The sequence below is a fragment of the Cajanus cajan genome, chromosome 5 (assembly GCF_000230855.2).
Source record: "Cajanus cajan strain Asha chromosome 5, NIPB_CcT2T_4, whole genome shotgun sequence".
NCBI classification, from domain to species: Eukaryota; Viridiplantae; Streptophyta; class Magnoliopsida; order Fabales; family Fabaceae; genus Cajanus; species Cajanus cajan.
The window spans coordinates 67,503,385-67,519,047 of NC_138521.1; the positions used below are offsets into that span (position 1 = coordinate 67,503,385).

The window sequence follows — 15,663 nt, forward strand, 5'->3', positions numbered from 1 at the left end:
TTCAGCCTTGTGTTATATGATTTTATTACTTGACCCTTATATGATTTTTTTATATATATTATTCGAGTATGATGAATATGAGTATTACCCGAGTGTTTTTTCTTTTAATTTTTTTTAATTTATATTTTCATATCTGCATCAAACAAAAGGGAAGCAATAGATTTAGAAAATATTTCAATTTAAAATTTTGTTCATATTTGCTGTAAATAAGAAAACAGTGTTAGCAGCATGTGTACTGGTTGCAATATTTGTTTCACTTTATGAAAACACACAGCATGCCATGTACTTTTATATTAAAAGTACAAATGGTTAATCAAAGCTATAAGTTACTTAAAACGGTGACACATTTAAGAAGTAAAAGGTCCGAAGCAGGGACACATAAAATGTTTCCATTAATGTAACAGCCAGAAGGGCATATCCCGGCATCTTTGCTGTAGCATTCTGGTTTTGAATCAAGCAGAACTGCCACATCTTGGACTTGGACCACACAACCCACGCTTAGTGAATACTGAATAGTGATCATGTCCCCATCTCCCTATCTTTGTGTAATGCCGATTCAAGATCTTTATACAAAACAGATTATCTTTCAAATTCAAGACTTATGACATGGCCTCCTCTTCCCCGCCAATTTAATGTTTTGTATAAACCAGAGTGAGTAAACATTCTTGAGTTTGACATCGTCAGCGACTCAATTTTACTGTTATATTTATTTTAAGTAATCTTGCGAACAAGCATTTTAATTAGAAAATAATCTCTTGTAAAAAATAATTGAAAGGAACAAGTTAAAAAAGGCTTCATCAGCTACCCTTTTACTTTTCAAACCTTACTTTTTTCCCCTCCAATTACTATGATTAGTTAAAGGCGTTGGTAAAGTATTGGTACAAAAAAAAAAGGTTGGTAAACCGTAAATGTTATTATTAAGCATTCATGTCGAAGAAATATATTAAGTTCGGTCCATTTTATATATTTTCAGAAGTTTAATTTGATTAATTTTATAATACTTTTTTTGTTGTTGTATTTAATTTCTTTTTACAAAATTATATCCTTAAATTATTTAACAATTTCTTCTGATAAAAAAATGAATGTAATAAATCAATTTCTCAAACTCCCGCTCCATTAGAACAAGAGATCACCGGCTATGAAAACTTAACTAATTAGGTAAAGATATTAAAAAGATAAAAATTTAAAAATGTTGAAAGTTAAATAACCTATTGACATTTAAAATTATTAACTAAGTTAACTATTTTTAAAAAAAAATTCTTGTTGAGATTAGGAATCCTGTATATAAGAATAAGACTAAAAATAGAAGTTATAATTAACTTGAGAGAGCCCTTTGCCTTAATTTTATGTTCAAATCGCGAAAACACTTCTAACAAACGTGAATCTCAAGCATCTTTAGGGGAAGGGCGAGGGGAAAATAAGTCGTCATCTCTGCATTGCATGCACAAACACGGATTATCTAGAATGAACTCGCAAAAAGCAAATAGCAACCAAATCTTCTAAAAGATCAGTCTTAAAAGGCATAAAATATTGGTCGCAATAGATTTAAATTTAGCATAAGACTAATCCTATCTTTTAGTCTTAGTGAAAGAAAAAAAAAAAAACAGAATGAAACCCTTGTAACCCTTTTAGACTCGAATACAACATTCAAATAAATATTTACAGGTACCGCAGACGCAGAGCCTAAGAAAAAAGGGCCCAGGGAACCGTGCTGACTGCTGGGTAAATATATGTTATAGGGAGAAAAATCTGCTCGCCAGAAAATAAAAAAGGGGAAAAATTTAGCTCACTATAGGAAAATTATACAACACTGAACTTGCGTTCAACCGTGAAACAAAACAATAATATTAATATTCCCATGATGTTTCGCATGGCGGTTTTATTCCTTTTGTAAGAAAGAGAGAACAAGGTCTGTATGTACAGAAAAAAGCTGTGTATCCACGAAAAGCTGTTCGGCGCAAGGCAACAAATGATAAAAAATACCAAAACTGCATTAGTAGTCTTAATATAAACCAAAAACAGAAAGAGCTCCATTAATATAGAAAAGTTTATCATCTAAATAACGCAAATTAGACAAACTTGGTTGATTTGAGCATGCAACCATGAGCAAGAGATTATACATAAAAATTGCTTCTCATTAAAAACATTCACTTGTGTACGCACACATTTATGAGTTGATGCATCTAATAACAATAAAATTAGGTTTGTCATTGCTCGAGACTAGCACAAAGCCACAAACCAACCCCCTAAGTAAAAACTGAGTGCTTTTGAGATGCTAGCCAAATGGTCCCAGTGTAAAAAACACACTCTTCAGATTTGTACTCAAGGTTTTGAAGAAACCTAGTGTCCAACTTGACTTGATGCCACTACATGAAGCTTGCAGATGCCCAATGATTATAAAGCACACGATTGATTGAAAAGAAATATCAACCAACAAACAGGGTCAATAGTTGAAAATAAAGTCAAACCCTGTGTGCAATACAACCATTCCCAAGCATCTGCAACACTGCAGCTGATTAGGGAGACCTAGGTACTCCCTACATTGATTATTCCAGTTTAACTCAACAAATTCTACATCTTTTCTACATGAAAGGTAGTGTTTTGCTCAATTTAACCAGAAATTTTAGCAAAATACAGCTAAGACAGTGTAATAGTTGTGATTCAAGTAAATAATAATCTGTAAGTTTGGAGTAGATTAAGGGCAGATTTTGGAGTCGCACTCAACTAGAAATCAGAGATAATTTGCAAGGAAATTCTAATCATTTTGAACTTTTACAAGCAAATTTGATTAAAATTTTCATATATAGCTGGCATAAGGTATGATGTAAGCTCAAAAAGAAACAAACCTTCATAAAATGCCGATCACGATAAGGGAATGAGTCAATGAAACTCTCCTTCAGAAGCAATGAAACCTGAAGGTACAAACCATCATCTCAGATTCCTCGTATTTACTAAAATATGCTCTTTTCAAAGCAAGCCAATGTTTATAAATGATGGTAAACTTTAATGCATGCCTTTCAGTTACAAATTTTATAATTATACATCTTGTTTTAATTATTTTATTTTATCTATCTATATAACCATCTGTCTCTCATTAATTATCACTTGAGCAGAGGCAAAGCCAGGCATCATCATTTTCATAAATGAGGCTAAAGGTGACAGTTAAAAGAGTTGGGCATCAGATGAATTATATAGATAGTGTAGTACACCTAAAGCTTATCTATCTGTCTTGAGACATTATAGGATTCCGGTCATTCATATCTAAACTTGAAATTATCACCAACAAAGAACTATTATCAGCAAATTAAAGTGGTCATTGGAAACAGTTTCACTCTGAACAGACTACGCTTTCTTTGATCCAACTATCCAAGGAAGAAATATCAGTTAGAACTGACTTAAATATTATGTTTATTGATCCTTTTTCAGGGTAAAAATAAGAACAAGTTTGTAAGTTATAACTCTCAATCAAATCCTTATTTACAGAGAGGCTAATACAATTGAGACAATTATCAAAATGTCTAAATTTGTGGGTGAGACTAAAATACAGACCTTATCGTCATTGGATTGTACATTGGTGATTGTGTGAGAACGGATATTACAGCAAAGAGAATCCAAGTAAGATCTTACCACCGAAAGGAACCCCTTTGCAGCTTCAATCTGTAGGAAAACTAACACATGAGAACAGACTAAAATGTTGAGACAGTTTGGCATAGCCAAGTGTTACATAGAAACAACTATGAAGAATCAGAAATATCTGAGGATGCAAAATATAATGAACTATTAAGAAATTGGATAAATGTTGATTACAAAATGAGATATTAAATCACTGACAAAATAAATGTAAGAATGACTAACGTCTGTAATAATCATTCATCCAGAGACCAAAGGAGACCAAAAATGGAGAATGACAGAGACAGAAATAAAGAGGAAATCAGGAACAGTAATAATGGATGACGATGATTTCATTAAAATGGCCACACCTGCACTTCCGTGCATTCATATACTGGCCTTCTCCTACCCAAGTAACTTTCGCCAACAAGAGTTGCATGATAAGGACGTAAAGAAGAGACTAGCTCTTTCTGTCTTGGCAGTTGTGGTATTGTTGGTGATTTCACCTATTGCAACATAATAGCAGGGTGATAAGAAACCATGTGTGTCTACACTGATGTTAGCACATAAGCACATGAAAAGCAAATAATTGTGCTGTATGCTAAAATAAATGACTAGTATTCTCAGAATCAAAGAAGCAAATAACAGCAACTAGAAGGCAGCACTTTCTGTGATCTTCAAACCTGCAACAAATCATTAGGAACTAAGGATATAAAATCTTCAACTCATCTAACCAGTTAACCTAATCAATCCTAAGATTTAACTATAGCCTCCAAATTATTGTTTCTTTTGCTCCCATGAGTTACACAGTTAGCATGTGAAATATCATTTTACTAATTAACCAAACTTACGAATTAAATTACCAAATTACTAAAATTGAATATTGCCTCAACCAAACCCCATCAACCTAATGGCACCACACTACATGGTCTAAAGCAAACACACACTTAACTCCAAAGATATAAACCCAAAACTTGAATAATGAATCCTTTCTTACCAACAAGAGGAATGAAGCCTTCTTCCACCAAGTGGGGTTGCTTGATGGATCAAACGAGATAATGACCTATCATAAATTATGTCCATAGACAAATTATTGACCTCTAAATCCTTCTCAATGGTTTCACCCATAGTTTTTCTCAACCTCCCTCTGCCTCTAGGCTCTAGCAATTAAGCTACCTTCCACCTGATCTACTCTCCTTACTAGAGCTTCTACAATTCTTCTCAACACATGCCCAAACCACCTAAGGCGAGTTCCTAGTTCCTTCCATCTTTTCTACAGTAAGTGCTATCCCAGCCATCTCTCTAAACCATTTGTTGAGATAGAAAATGAGAGATGTGTGATGAATTCCATGTATTTGAAATTGAATTACACAGCAGAACATATATTTATATTAGGTGTCATAAATAAAAGGATAATTACAAGAATATACCATTCTCTAATTAACATACAGTTTTTCCCTACTACATTATTACCCATTATGTCAATTTGCTAACTGATTTATATAAATCAAAAAGGGGGGAAAAAGGAACCAAAACATAAAACTTGAATGTATTTCACAAGCAAACAGGAAAAAAAAAACTTACAATACATAAAACGAAATTAATGATGTGCAGAATAATGTTTCCCTTCATTTGAAGCAATGAATTTACAATTATAAGAAAGAAAAGGTTATGCATACTAGTGTTTCATAAATTGTTGAGATAAAAAGAATTTGATTTTTACCTGGTTTCTATTGGCATCAACCAGAATAACATTGGTAAACTTTGACTGAACTTCACTGGGCTTGTTCTTGATACCAACCTAGAAATTAATTTTGTAGGCAGTCAGAGATATCATAAATGTAATTATCAATTGAAGGGTTGAAAATAAAAACAGTTGAACTTGAAACCAAATTTGAAACTGCACACTCCAGTTGCAAATTTAATGTTTTATCCCAATGTATGAAAGGTAATACTAAAAGTTTGACCAGCTTCAAAGTTCAAAGCAATAATATCCAAGTAATAAATTGACACGTGCAAGAGCAAATATTTAAAAGAACATAATTTAAATGCAAAAGCAACCTCATGGCTTTTGCTTCAAGCAGGTAATATTTTTATCAGTTAAAGCAAAAAACTGAATACTCACTACATAAGGGACAGGTGCATCTAAAAACTCAAGCATGTCATTTGGTAAAACCTGGAAGATCATGTTCTCATCAAATACCATAACGTGAAATATATAAAATAATAACATGTAAAAACTCATTCACTTTAATAGTGAAAAGAGAAAGAAATCAAACTGGCATTAGCAGACTTTGCCACCGGTAAGGCTGGATTAGTGGAATAACTGATAAAACTGAAGCAGATAGGATTCCCTGATCATGAAAGAAAATTTAAAAGATTATAAATCAATTCTTAAAAATATAAAGGGTTTTTGCAGTTAAATTTACCAAATTGTCCCCCTAAAGATTGAATGTGACGCCAAAATGTCCATATTAATCCAGATAATTATAGGCATGTATATGTCATTGTGAGAGTGACTAATCTTAAAAACTAGAGAATAAGAATGTTGTTGCAAGATAATTAAATCATGAACATGATGTTAACTTTAAAAATAAGCAGCAAAATGAGTAACAACATATGCATAAGAACTTGTACCAGGCAAAGACAACATTGAGAATAAACCAAAATAAAAAAGTCTGTTGAATTAATCAGTAGGTCCCAGTACTATTTGAGTTAGTTTATGGCAGCTTGAAACTGCCAGAAAATGACAATTTGTAGCGATTTTGAAAATCCTAGGAACCCATTTACAAAAAAATTACAAGATCAAGGCCCAATTATAACTTTTTTTTTTAGTTTGGGGACCTAATTAAAAATTCCCAAATAATTCAGAGACCTACTAATTAATTTAACCATATATAACATATCAACAAGGGATCAATAATGTTTGCAATGGGCAAAACATATATAACCAATGACCCATATAACCTTGCAGATGATTATGATTATGAAATAGGAAAGATTGGTCACTATCACAAGATCGTTACAAACTTAATTTTAGGTACAAGACATACCAAATTAGAACAGACAACAACTATCTGCTTCTCTAGTAAAACTCCTGCAAAAAATGTTAAAACCTGCAGAGTGCAGAAGGGACACAATCAAACCAACTAATAATTGTAAAACTCATATACAAGCATATGAAACGATTATACTTTGATCACTTCATTTCAACTTCAGGAAATGCATCCATAAATTATAAAAGATAACAGATGTATCCATAAATTCCATAAATGTTAAAAATCGAAATCATGATAAACTTAACACTCATGATACAGCTAGAGCAGAAGTCCTGCACTCCACTTGCACCCCCACCCCCCCTTCCCAACGAAAAACCCTGAAATGAATCTATCTGCACATAATGAAAAAACATTCTCCAAGTAAAACCATAATGAATCCACCTACATATAAGCTCAACCTTGAAATAATGCCACCAAATCTATTGCAGAAAAAAGTAATAATCCATATACTTGGAAGATCAAACAAGGTGATATAAAAAACATGTGGAAACAAAACAGATTTTATAAAGCATTAACAAAATCATAAAACATACATTTTCAAGTCTCAATGTACCGCATAAGCAAGCTACAGCCCATACAGATAATGCATTTGCCTCTTCCACCATAAGAGCATTATGTGCCTGAGATTAACAAACAACAATGAAGTACTGTATTTACTATAAAAATGTGACTATGAAACAAAGCTTCCCAGAATACTCAAATATCATATCTAAAGTGTGATTAAAGCAAACTCATCCATTAAAAAGTTATTATGAAAACATACATCAGCTAATTTCAGACCAGTACTGGACATTTTCAAATCAACTGTTGAACCTGCAAGACATTGAATTGTCTCAGCTGGTCTGTGATATTCCAAGGGATGTAAGTGCTCCAAAGGATGAAACGTAAGTGATGAGCCCCTGGCAGGGAAAGTTAAACGATAATACTTGCTGATGATTTGTAGTGGTCCATGGTTATTTTCCTGGGAATTGATAAATTACCATCAGCTACAAAATATCATCATGAATAACAAGGCAAAACCAGCTATAGGTGCTAGTCAAACTACAAACCTTAGCCCATTCAAGAATATCATTTAAGTCACTTAAATCATCTTGGCCAGAGAAAGATGCTTCTTCTGTTTCATTATCATCAACATCACTCCTAAAATTTCTGTCTTCACAAGGCGAACTTTGAAAACTGCACAAAGCAAAACATACATTTACAATAAATCACCTAGAAGAAAGGGATAATTATTTCATTGAGGACAAAAATTGTCTATAAAAGATAACTGTGCAACATCACTAATTCACTATAACTTTTTGAATAAATTTAGAAAAATTATTGGAAGGAAATAAATAAGGAATAAAAGTAAAAAGGAGAATAAATTATTCTCTAAAGTAATCAAATGATAAAGGAACAAAAAAAATTTCACAAGAACAATTCCTACAAAGTAAGGACATTAGTAAGAAAAGAGCACTCCAATCCCTCTACAATTTGAGTTTAAGCCTAACTCAATTTCACAAAATTGACTTGTAAAGTGAGGGTCGTCCCCCACTTTATACTAATTTGGTTTTAATATTAGTTAATGTGAGATTTCCAACACACATCTCAAGTGTGAAATTTATAGAATTAGACATCTAAGGTTAGTTCTCAGGCCCAATAGTGAGTAGTCCGATAGGTTCAATAACAATCACTATGATAGACTTTAATACTATCTTAGAATTTGGATTTTGGCCTAAGTCAACTCCACAAAATTGTTTTGTAAGGAGAAGGTTATTTTTCACTTATATATGTCATTTTGACTTTATCATTAGTTGATATAAAAATCTCAAAGTTCCAATAGAAAGCAAACTTTACATTGAAATATTTTCCTTTTAAGAAAAGAGAGCACTTCACTACAACAAAAGATCAAGCACACTATATCTACTAGGGAAAGAGAGTATATACTGCAGAATTAAAACAAAATATATTTCTTAATAAAATCAACTAAGCTCCAGAGAAATGAACCTGCAAGATGATTCAGAACTTTCATACTGGCAATAGCGCAGGAGGGGCAAAATAGCATTTGGTAAATGCTATCTTAGAATTTGGATTTTGGCCTAAGTCAACTCCACAAAATTGTTTTGTAAGGAGAAGGTTATTTTTCACTTATATATGTCATTTTGACTTTATCATTAGTTGATATAAAAATCTCAAAGTTCCAATAGAAAGCAAACTTTACATTGAAATATTTTCCTTTTAAGAAAAGAGAGCACTTCACTACAACAAAAGATCAAGCACACTATATCTACTAGGGAAAGAGAGTATATACTGCAGAATTAAAACAAAATATATTTCTTAATAAAATCAACTAAGCTCCAGAGAAATGAACCTGCAAGATGATTCAGAACTTTCATACTGGCAATAGCGCAGGAGGGGCAAAATAGCATTTGGTAAATGTTTTTCTTCTGATTGTTTGTTGGTTGCAAAAGCATCTCCATACTGATCACTATCTTCAGAATTTGTAGGGCCAGAATCTTCTTTGGATGTTGTCCTATCACTTACAGGATCAGTAGGCACAACATCGTCATACTTGATTCTCTCCTTAAATGTCTGCAGCTCCCCATCAACCATTAGGTGCTCTGGTTGACCATCATCCACAATGTTTTCAGGTGTAGAATTTCTTACTCCTGATTCAGAAGTTATTGGACAATTTGGACTTCCCCCAAGACTGTCTTCTCTTGGTCGATCACTCACCAAAACACACTCTGAGTACCCCTCTGGGTTTTCTTCCTTATAGTTACCTTCAACAAATTCTAAATTTAAATCTCCAACACTTTTTGTCAACCGCTCCAGCCTTTCTTGTGTGAAGAGGCTACAGAGATATTAGCACAATGAAATGAGCAAAAATCATGAAGCCATAACATCCCATCATGATAGAAAGTAAACAATTTTATGTCTCATGCTCCCATGCATAATAAATACAATGTATGAGCATATATTATCCATAACCTAAATATTTCATCCAAATATACAGTTAATAAACACCATGTCAATCACATAAAAAAAGGGGAAAAAAATTCAATTCAACTTCCATAATATATAGAACTTAATCTTCCAATGTAGAAACCTGCTTCAGAAATATCAATAAAGTTTTTTCTTGATTCTCTCTCTTTCTCTCTGGTTTTATTTCTCTTTATATGTGATAAATGAACAGTGTGTGTTGGAGTTCAAGTGTGAAGTGAAGTCTCACATTGGTTAGAGTTGGGCATGTTGAGTAATATATAAGTGAGAAAGACCCACCTACCTAATGCCTTAAGGTTTTAGGTTATGTTGTGGTGTCAAGCTCACTTGTATGACTTACTCACTACTCACTATGTGGAATGCTCCCCAGTGTTCTAAACTCCCCAACAGTGTGCACGAGTATGTGCATGTTCGGCCCAAGTAGGTAAGTACATAGTCCTTTACTTTTTTACTGTTTTGAAGCATACAAGGAGTGCAAAACAGAACAACTGTTCACCGACCATCCACTCAAAATTTAATACATTAAGTGCACAAAGAAACTGCAAATATCATGTACATCTACTTTCAATCTGATGACTCCTGATTACAGATACCTACCTATTCAATACACCAAAGTGCAATTCAAAAGCTGGAAGCCTTGAAAGAATGCAGTAACATCTCTGAGTGGTTAATATATTTCGTCTCAAAGAAGAGTAAGAAGGCTGCTTATCAGAAATCAGAGAAAGCAATCCAGAGGGCTTTTGCACTAGTTCTTCAACTAAGACACAACTCCCATACAGTGTTGAGTAGTCAGCACCCTTCGAAGTTAAAATACAAAGAAACAAAGTAACATTGTTAGGTAACCAGTACAATTTTGACATAAAAAATAAACAAGGCATTGTTTGGTTGGGAAGAATTGGGAAAAAAAAAATAAAGGAAGTGATTAATGCATATAAAGAAGACTCTAGCTCAACTGACAAGTGCCTTCCAGAACCACTAGATCCAAGAAATTATCCTGGGCTATTTTTGGCTGCACTTTAGCATACACACCTCTCCCTGCACTAGGTCTTAGACCTCCAATGCACATCAAGAAAAAAGGCTATGGTCCAAACACATCAACCATATCCTTTCCTTTCTTTCTAAATCCACTCCACCAAATAGTGCATGCATTATTGTAAATATAAAGATGCCTCAATTCTCATATGAAAGAAAACCAACAAATAAGTTACACTAGTTGCAAGAAAATTGTATTCTTGCGCAAGAGAATGTGACATTTTATATCTTGGATGGCATAATAAAAACACAATTAGCACTAGCAAATGTGTGGCTGGTTTTTGCATCATAAAACCATCATTCAAATGTAGATCAAGGGGATTAGGTCCAAAACTACTATGAAAGATTCCAGGCTAACACTGCTCCTGCAAAAAACTTCTTAGGATGGCTTGCTAACATAAGATAGTATTCAACTGCTCTAAAAAAGGATAATAAAGTAATAAGGAAAGATACATCCAGAAGAAGAAATGGAAATATATGTGAAGCATACATTCACACATGATTTTAGAATACAATTTGAAAAGGTAACATGTATTCCAAATACCATCCCCTAGAATATTTTGATATCAAGAAAAATAGCAAAATCTCACATAACGACTAAAATAATAAAATGTAAAAAAGTGGCAACAAAGGAACAATAAGATTATATCAGATACCTGTAACCTGAATACAAATGACAGATCCCTTTGTTTAAGGTGTTCCTGCAATACACAAACAGACCTTTAGTTACCAAGTTTTAACAACTAAGAAATTGAGGAGCACCCCATAGTTGGTCCTGATGGACCCCAGTTCAGGTTTACTAAAAAAGAGAGGCAGAAATGACAAGGGCAGGATGGAATTGAGGTGGAGGAGTCTGTTAGAGAGGATCCTAAGTTGTCTTTCAGATCCATGTTTCCCTATTCCTCTATATAGTGTTTGTGCTTTATATATCAGAGAAATGAAAATTGAAGTTGTATATACAGAGTAGCCAGATTTACAAAGATGGGTAAACCAATTCAGATGGAATGTTAATACTAGAAATTTAAATAAGTGTGCAGGCTCTTGTCTAAAAGTGAGGGAGAGTGTGAATTAGTGGGATTATCTTGAGAGGCCTATATGTCCGAAATTACTTCAGCACTTCAAACTCATGCCCCTCTTATTTGTATGCCCTTTAAGTTGATTCTAACCCATCAATGTAGACTTGTTCCCCAACAGAACACTCCCCCTAAAAGTTCAATTGGCTTCGCCCAACTGTGATTTGTCTATATTTTTCACTTTTCAGCCTGGGCTTGTACTTCAAGTTTGGGCCTCAGAAAGATCATAGGTTTTGCTTTCATTTATTGTCTAGGTTTATGCTCCTTTTCTTGAGAGGCATCATGTCTATTTTCTTCTTTTTTTTTTTCTATTTTTATGGTGGCCTTTTTTTGGTCTGAACTTTTTTTTATTCAGGGTCATTTAATTTTTCTCGGTAAATCTTTCTTTTTTTAGGCTTCAAATTTTCTCTTGGATACAGCTTCAACACCTTATTAGCAGAGGTGTCTAAAAATACTTTGATATATAGAACTCAATTAATAATTAAACCACTCATGAAGGGAGGGAAGAATATAATCACACATTAATCAAATATTAAATTAAAAAATAATTAGTTTAAATTAATATTAACCAAAGCTTAACATTGCAGAAAAAAATACCTGACCAAATAGAATTTCATTCAACTCACTCATGGAAGGGGTTCTCTCAACAGCACGTACCTAAAATTACATCCAACAAAAATTAAAACCTAATTAAAAGCTCCACATAACTTATTCACATATGAAAATAAATAAATGAATGATACAACAGAAAAATAGATGCCTGACTCCATAGATTACTCACTGTATAAATACATAAACTACTATTAATGCAAATAATTTAAATACAAGCTTTTAAGGAAGTGGGTTTGGACCTAACTCATCCCTATAAAACTGGATTTTAAAGTGAGGATTGTCCTCACAATATACTCTTTTTTTGGTCTTAGTATGTGTGGGATCTCTGACAAACACTCCTCACATTAAGAATTAGACATTTGCAAGTGATCCAATAATAATCCAATAGCAGGTGGTTAAATAGGCCCAAAATCAACCGTTGGAATAGGCTATGGCACCATCTTAAGAAAGTTGATTTAAGCCTAACTAATTCCTATAAAACTGACTTTTAAGATAAGGATTATCCTCAATTATATACTCTATTTTGATCTACTACTAAACGATATGGAATATCCAACACAAGCAATATTGTCACTATTCATCATACAGATTTTTCAGTTACTATGCTTTATCAACAGTGGAACCCACTCTAGGTAAATGGACATCATCCAATATATTACACAAACACAAATGGTGTTCTCCTACCCTACCCCCTCTCTACCCATTGCCACTTAATGTCTTATGCTACACCCCAGTGCCAATGAATCTACAAGCTTGTTGACATCTTTTTTTTAATCAATTTCAGGAATAAAAAAGAAAAACACTCGATGCTTGAGGTCATTTCTGTTTTCATCTACTATGCCATTTATAATATTAATAATGGTGATAATATTTTGAATTTTTATATAAAAAATTATGGCAGAAAAAATTGAAGTTCATTGAGCATACACCTAACCTCTAAGCCTCCAGGGAAGCAGAAAGAAAGAAGATCCTTGCTTTTAAGAGGCAGCTGTTTTTCTGGAGGGTAAACAAACAAGACCTGAAAAAATTGAATACACAATGTTCTTGATCCATATATATATATTTGAAGACAAAACTAATACTAAAGACTAGTAATCAATGAAGTTTTAGTAGTCGATGCAGTAAAACATGAATGGTAATCCAATTAGCATTAGTACTTGTACCATTTGGGATTTGGCAATAATAATAATAATAAAAGTTCAGCATCTGCTACCAAAGATCACAACCTGAGGTTCAATATTGGGTTCTACACGAGATTGATTCTGATAACCAAGTGCACTTCTCAATTTACCAGAGCCTTCAAACTTTCTATCAACATATTGTCTTTGTAGTGCCTGAACATTACAATTAGGATGAAGTCCAACAACCACCATGCTCTCAAACAGTCGTGAGGGCTCCTTCCAAGACCTATGGTCCTGTGAACTCAAATAAGATGGAGTGTATGAGAACAATCAAGAGACAGTATAGTTCATGTGATGTGCCCTAAGCAAGAAGAAAACATATAGATCCTAAAAGCTGATAATGGCATGCAGAGTGGAGAAACGCTAACACATATACAATGATTTGCACTGAAAGAGAAGGAGCTGAAAGTTCAAATAAGTAACAGACAGGAAGCGGAGCATTCAAAACCAAGTGTTTTTGAGATACTACAATAACTAGCAACTTAAACTTTCTTTATAGTTCATACTCAAAGGACCAGAAGGAACATGTAATTCTGGTACATTGAAGCACAACACTGTACCCTACCATGTAATGCAACTGAAAGTTTGCAGCCCATTGACGCTTCAGACTAGTCAGGATTTCAGGATTGTAATTTGTGTTTTCAACATCAGGAGTGTGTGAAAAGCCTTTTAACATTTTTGCAACTTGATACTGCAGCCTTTGAAGTTGGCTACCACTATTATCATCTTTTGACGACATTGGAGAGTTAACAGCAGCAGCAACAGCTCTAGCGACATCCTCTTTTGTCTGCATAAAAAATGAAGCACCCCAACTAGGACTAGCTGACTCTTCTTCCTTTGCCATTCCAGCCATTTGTGCCTTCATAAAAATGACATTCAATGACACAAATAAACATGAATGTCATGTAAACAACATGAATTCAAACAAAGTATCTTTCAGAACTAGAGCTACATTAAATCTCAAATTCATTCCGAATGTTGAAAATGGAAGAGAGTAATTACGGCTATGAACAATTATTCGAATACGCCACCTAGTAGTATGCTAACTCACAAGGCATTGTATGGTAAAAACATCAAATTTATTAGCTATTCGGATCAATTAATCTTGTTAGATCAAGTGCTTACCATTAGGGCAAAAGCTATGCCAAGAGTGCAACTTTATTTTCTAAAGAATTTTCAAAGTTGCATCGAGTTTAAAGTGCTGCCCCCGTTATAGGCATCATCGGTTGGGATGTTAAGTCCATCAAACACAAGGGGGGTGACACCGACCAAATAAAGCCAACAGCTCCTAGAAAAATTACTTAAACCAATCAAAAGCAACGTTAGCAAGGTGTTCTCTCGCTGGTAATTACACAAAATGAACATACGAGAGCAAATAAACAATGAAAGCAAAAACTGGGTCGTCAACTAATCATGTCATATCCCATGGAAGCAAAAGCTTGAGTAATTAAAAACAAGGAAAAAGGGCCAGAACATGGAGATAGTAAGCGTTTTGTATTTCGAATTTCATGTGATGCTGGGTCTGATAAACATAGAGAAAGTAAGCAATTGATGAGGCAGAGGAAAACAGAAAAAGAAGAAATAGGATTGGAAATGAAAAATTGAGATAGAAGAAGGAAAAGGAGAAAGAGAATTAACCTGGAAATAGCAAAAGAAGAGAAGAGTTGGGGCGGTGATGGATGGAACAGAAAGGGGAAAAAGAAAATAAAATATGCGGGAAGTGGTGGAAGGGTGGAACCAAAGGACACACAGGTTGAGAAGAGGAAGAGGAGAAGGGTCAGTTTCTTATTTTGCACGCCTTTCTTTCTGCTGCTTCCACTCTATATTTACAATTTACTGCCTCCACTCTCTCTACACTTCAGATATTCTCATTGGTTGCTAGTCAAAAAGTAAAATATCAAATTATAATGACTATAATAGTCAAAAAATAATTTTATGGTGACTAGGAAAATAAAATATCAAATTATAGGGAAAATTTTGTTTAAGGCAAATTAGAAGCAAAACAAAAATTAAAAGTTCTTGTTTATTATTAATATTACAAACATTTTATTTTCTTCTTCTATCTTCCCATTCATATGAGTTACTACTAATTAAGTTACCTCATGTCCTAAACTT

General features: G+C 33.6%; 1 protein-coding gene across 3 annotated transcripts; it reads right to left on the bottom strand.

The window, feature by feature from the left end:
* Positions 1-1,513: 1,513 nt before the first annotated feature.
* Positions 1,514-15,354, bottom strand: LOC109809941 (uncharacterized). Of its 3 annotated transcripts, none has more exons than XM_020373373.3 (20): positions 15,187-15,354; positions 14,674-14,836; positions 14,114-14,407; positions 13,594-13,782; positions 13,302-13,385; positions 12,353-12,412; positions 11,339-11,383; positions 10,248-10,447; positions 9,019-9,501; positions 7,718-7,844; positions 7,432-7,629; positions 7,202-7,288; positions 6,663-6,725; positions 5,889-5,963; positions 5,735-5,785; positions 5,333-5,410; positions 3,981-4,115; positions 3,550-3,657; positions 2,847-2,912; positions 1,514-1,948 (listed from the first exon to the last, which is right to left on the bottom strand). In XM_020373373.3, the coding sequence occupies exons 2-20, from the start codon at positions 14,674-14,676 to the stop codon at positions 1,880-1,882; spliced, it is 2,415 nt and encodes an 804-aa protein (XP_020228962.1). In that variant the 5' UTR covers positions 14,677-14,836; positions 15,187-15,354; the 3' UTR covers positions 1,514-1,879. The 3 variants fall into 3 exon arrangements, with proteins under 3 accessions (XP_020228962.1, XP_020228961.1, XP_020228963.1); XM_020373372.3 differs by having other exon boundaries at positions 14,674-14,848; XM_020373374.3 differs by lacking the exon at positions 14,674-14,836.
* Positions 15,355-15,663: the final 309 nt, after the last annotated feature.

What these genes read in the sequence shown, in the direction of transcription:
- LOC109809941 (XM_020373373.3), bottom strand. An exon ending in AACCCAATATTGAACCTCAG is followed by an intron (nt 13,386 to 13,593) that starts GTTGTGATCTTT and finishes CAATTTTTTCAG; the next exon opens with GTCTTGTTTGTTTACCCTCC. An exon ending in ATGAATGCACGGAAGTGCAG is followed by an intron (nt 3,658 to 3,980) that starts GTGTGGCCATTT and finishes GTTTTCCTACAG; the next exon opens with ATTGAAGCTGCAAAGGGGTT.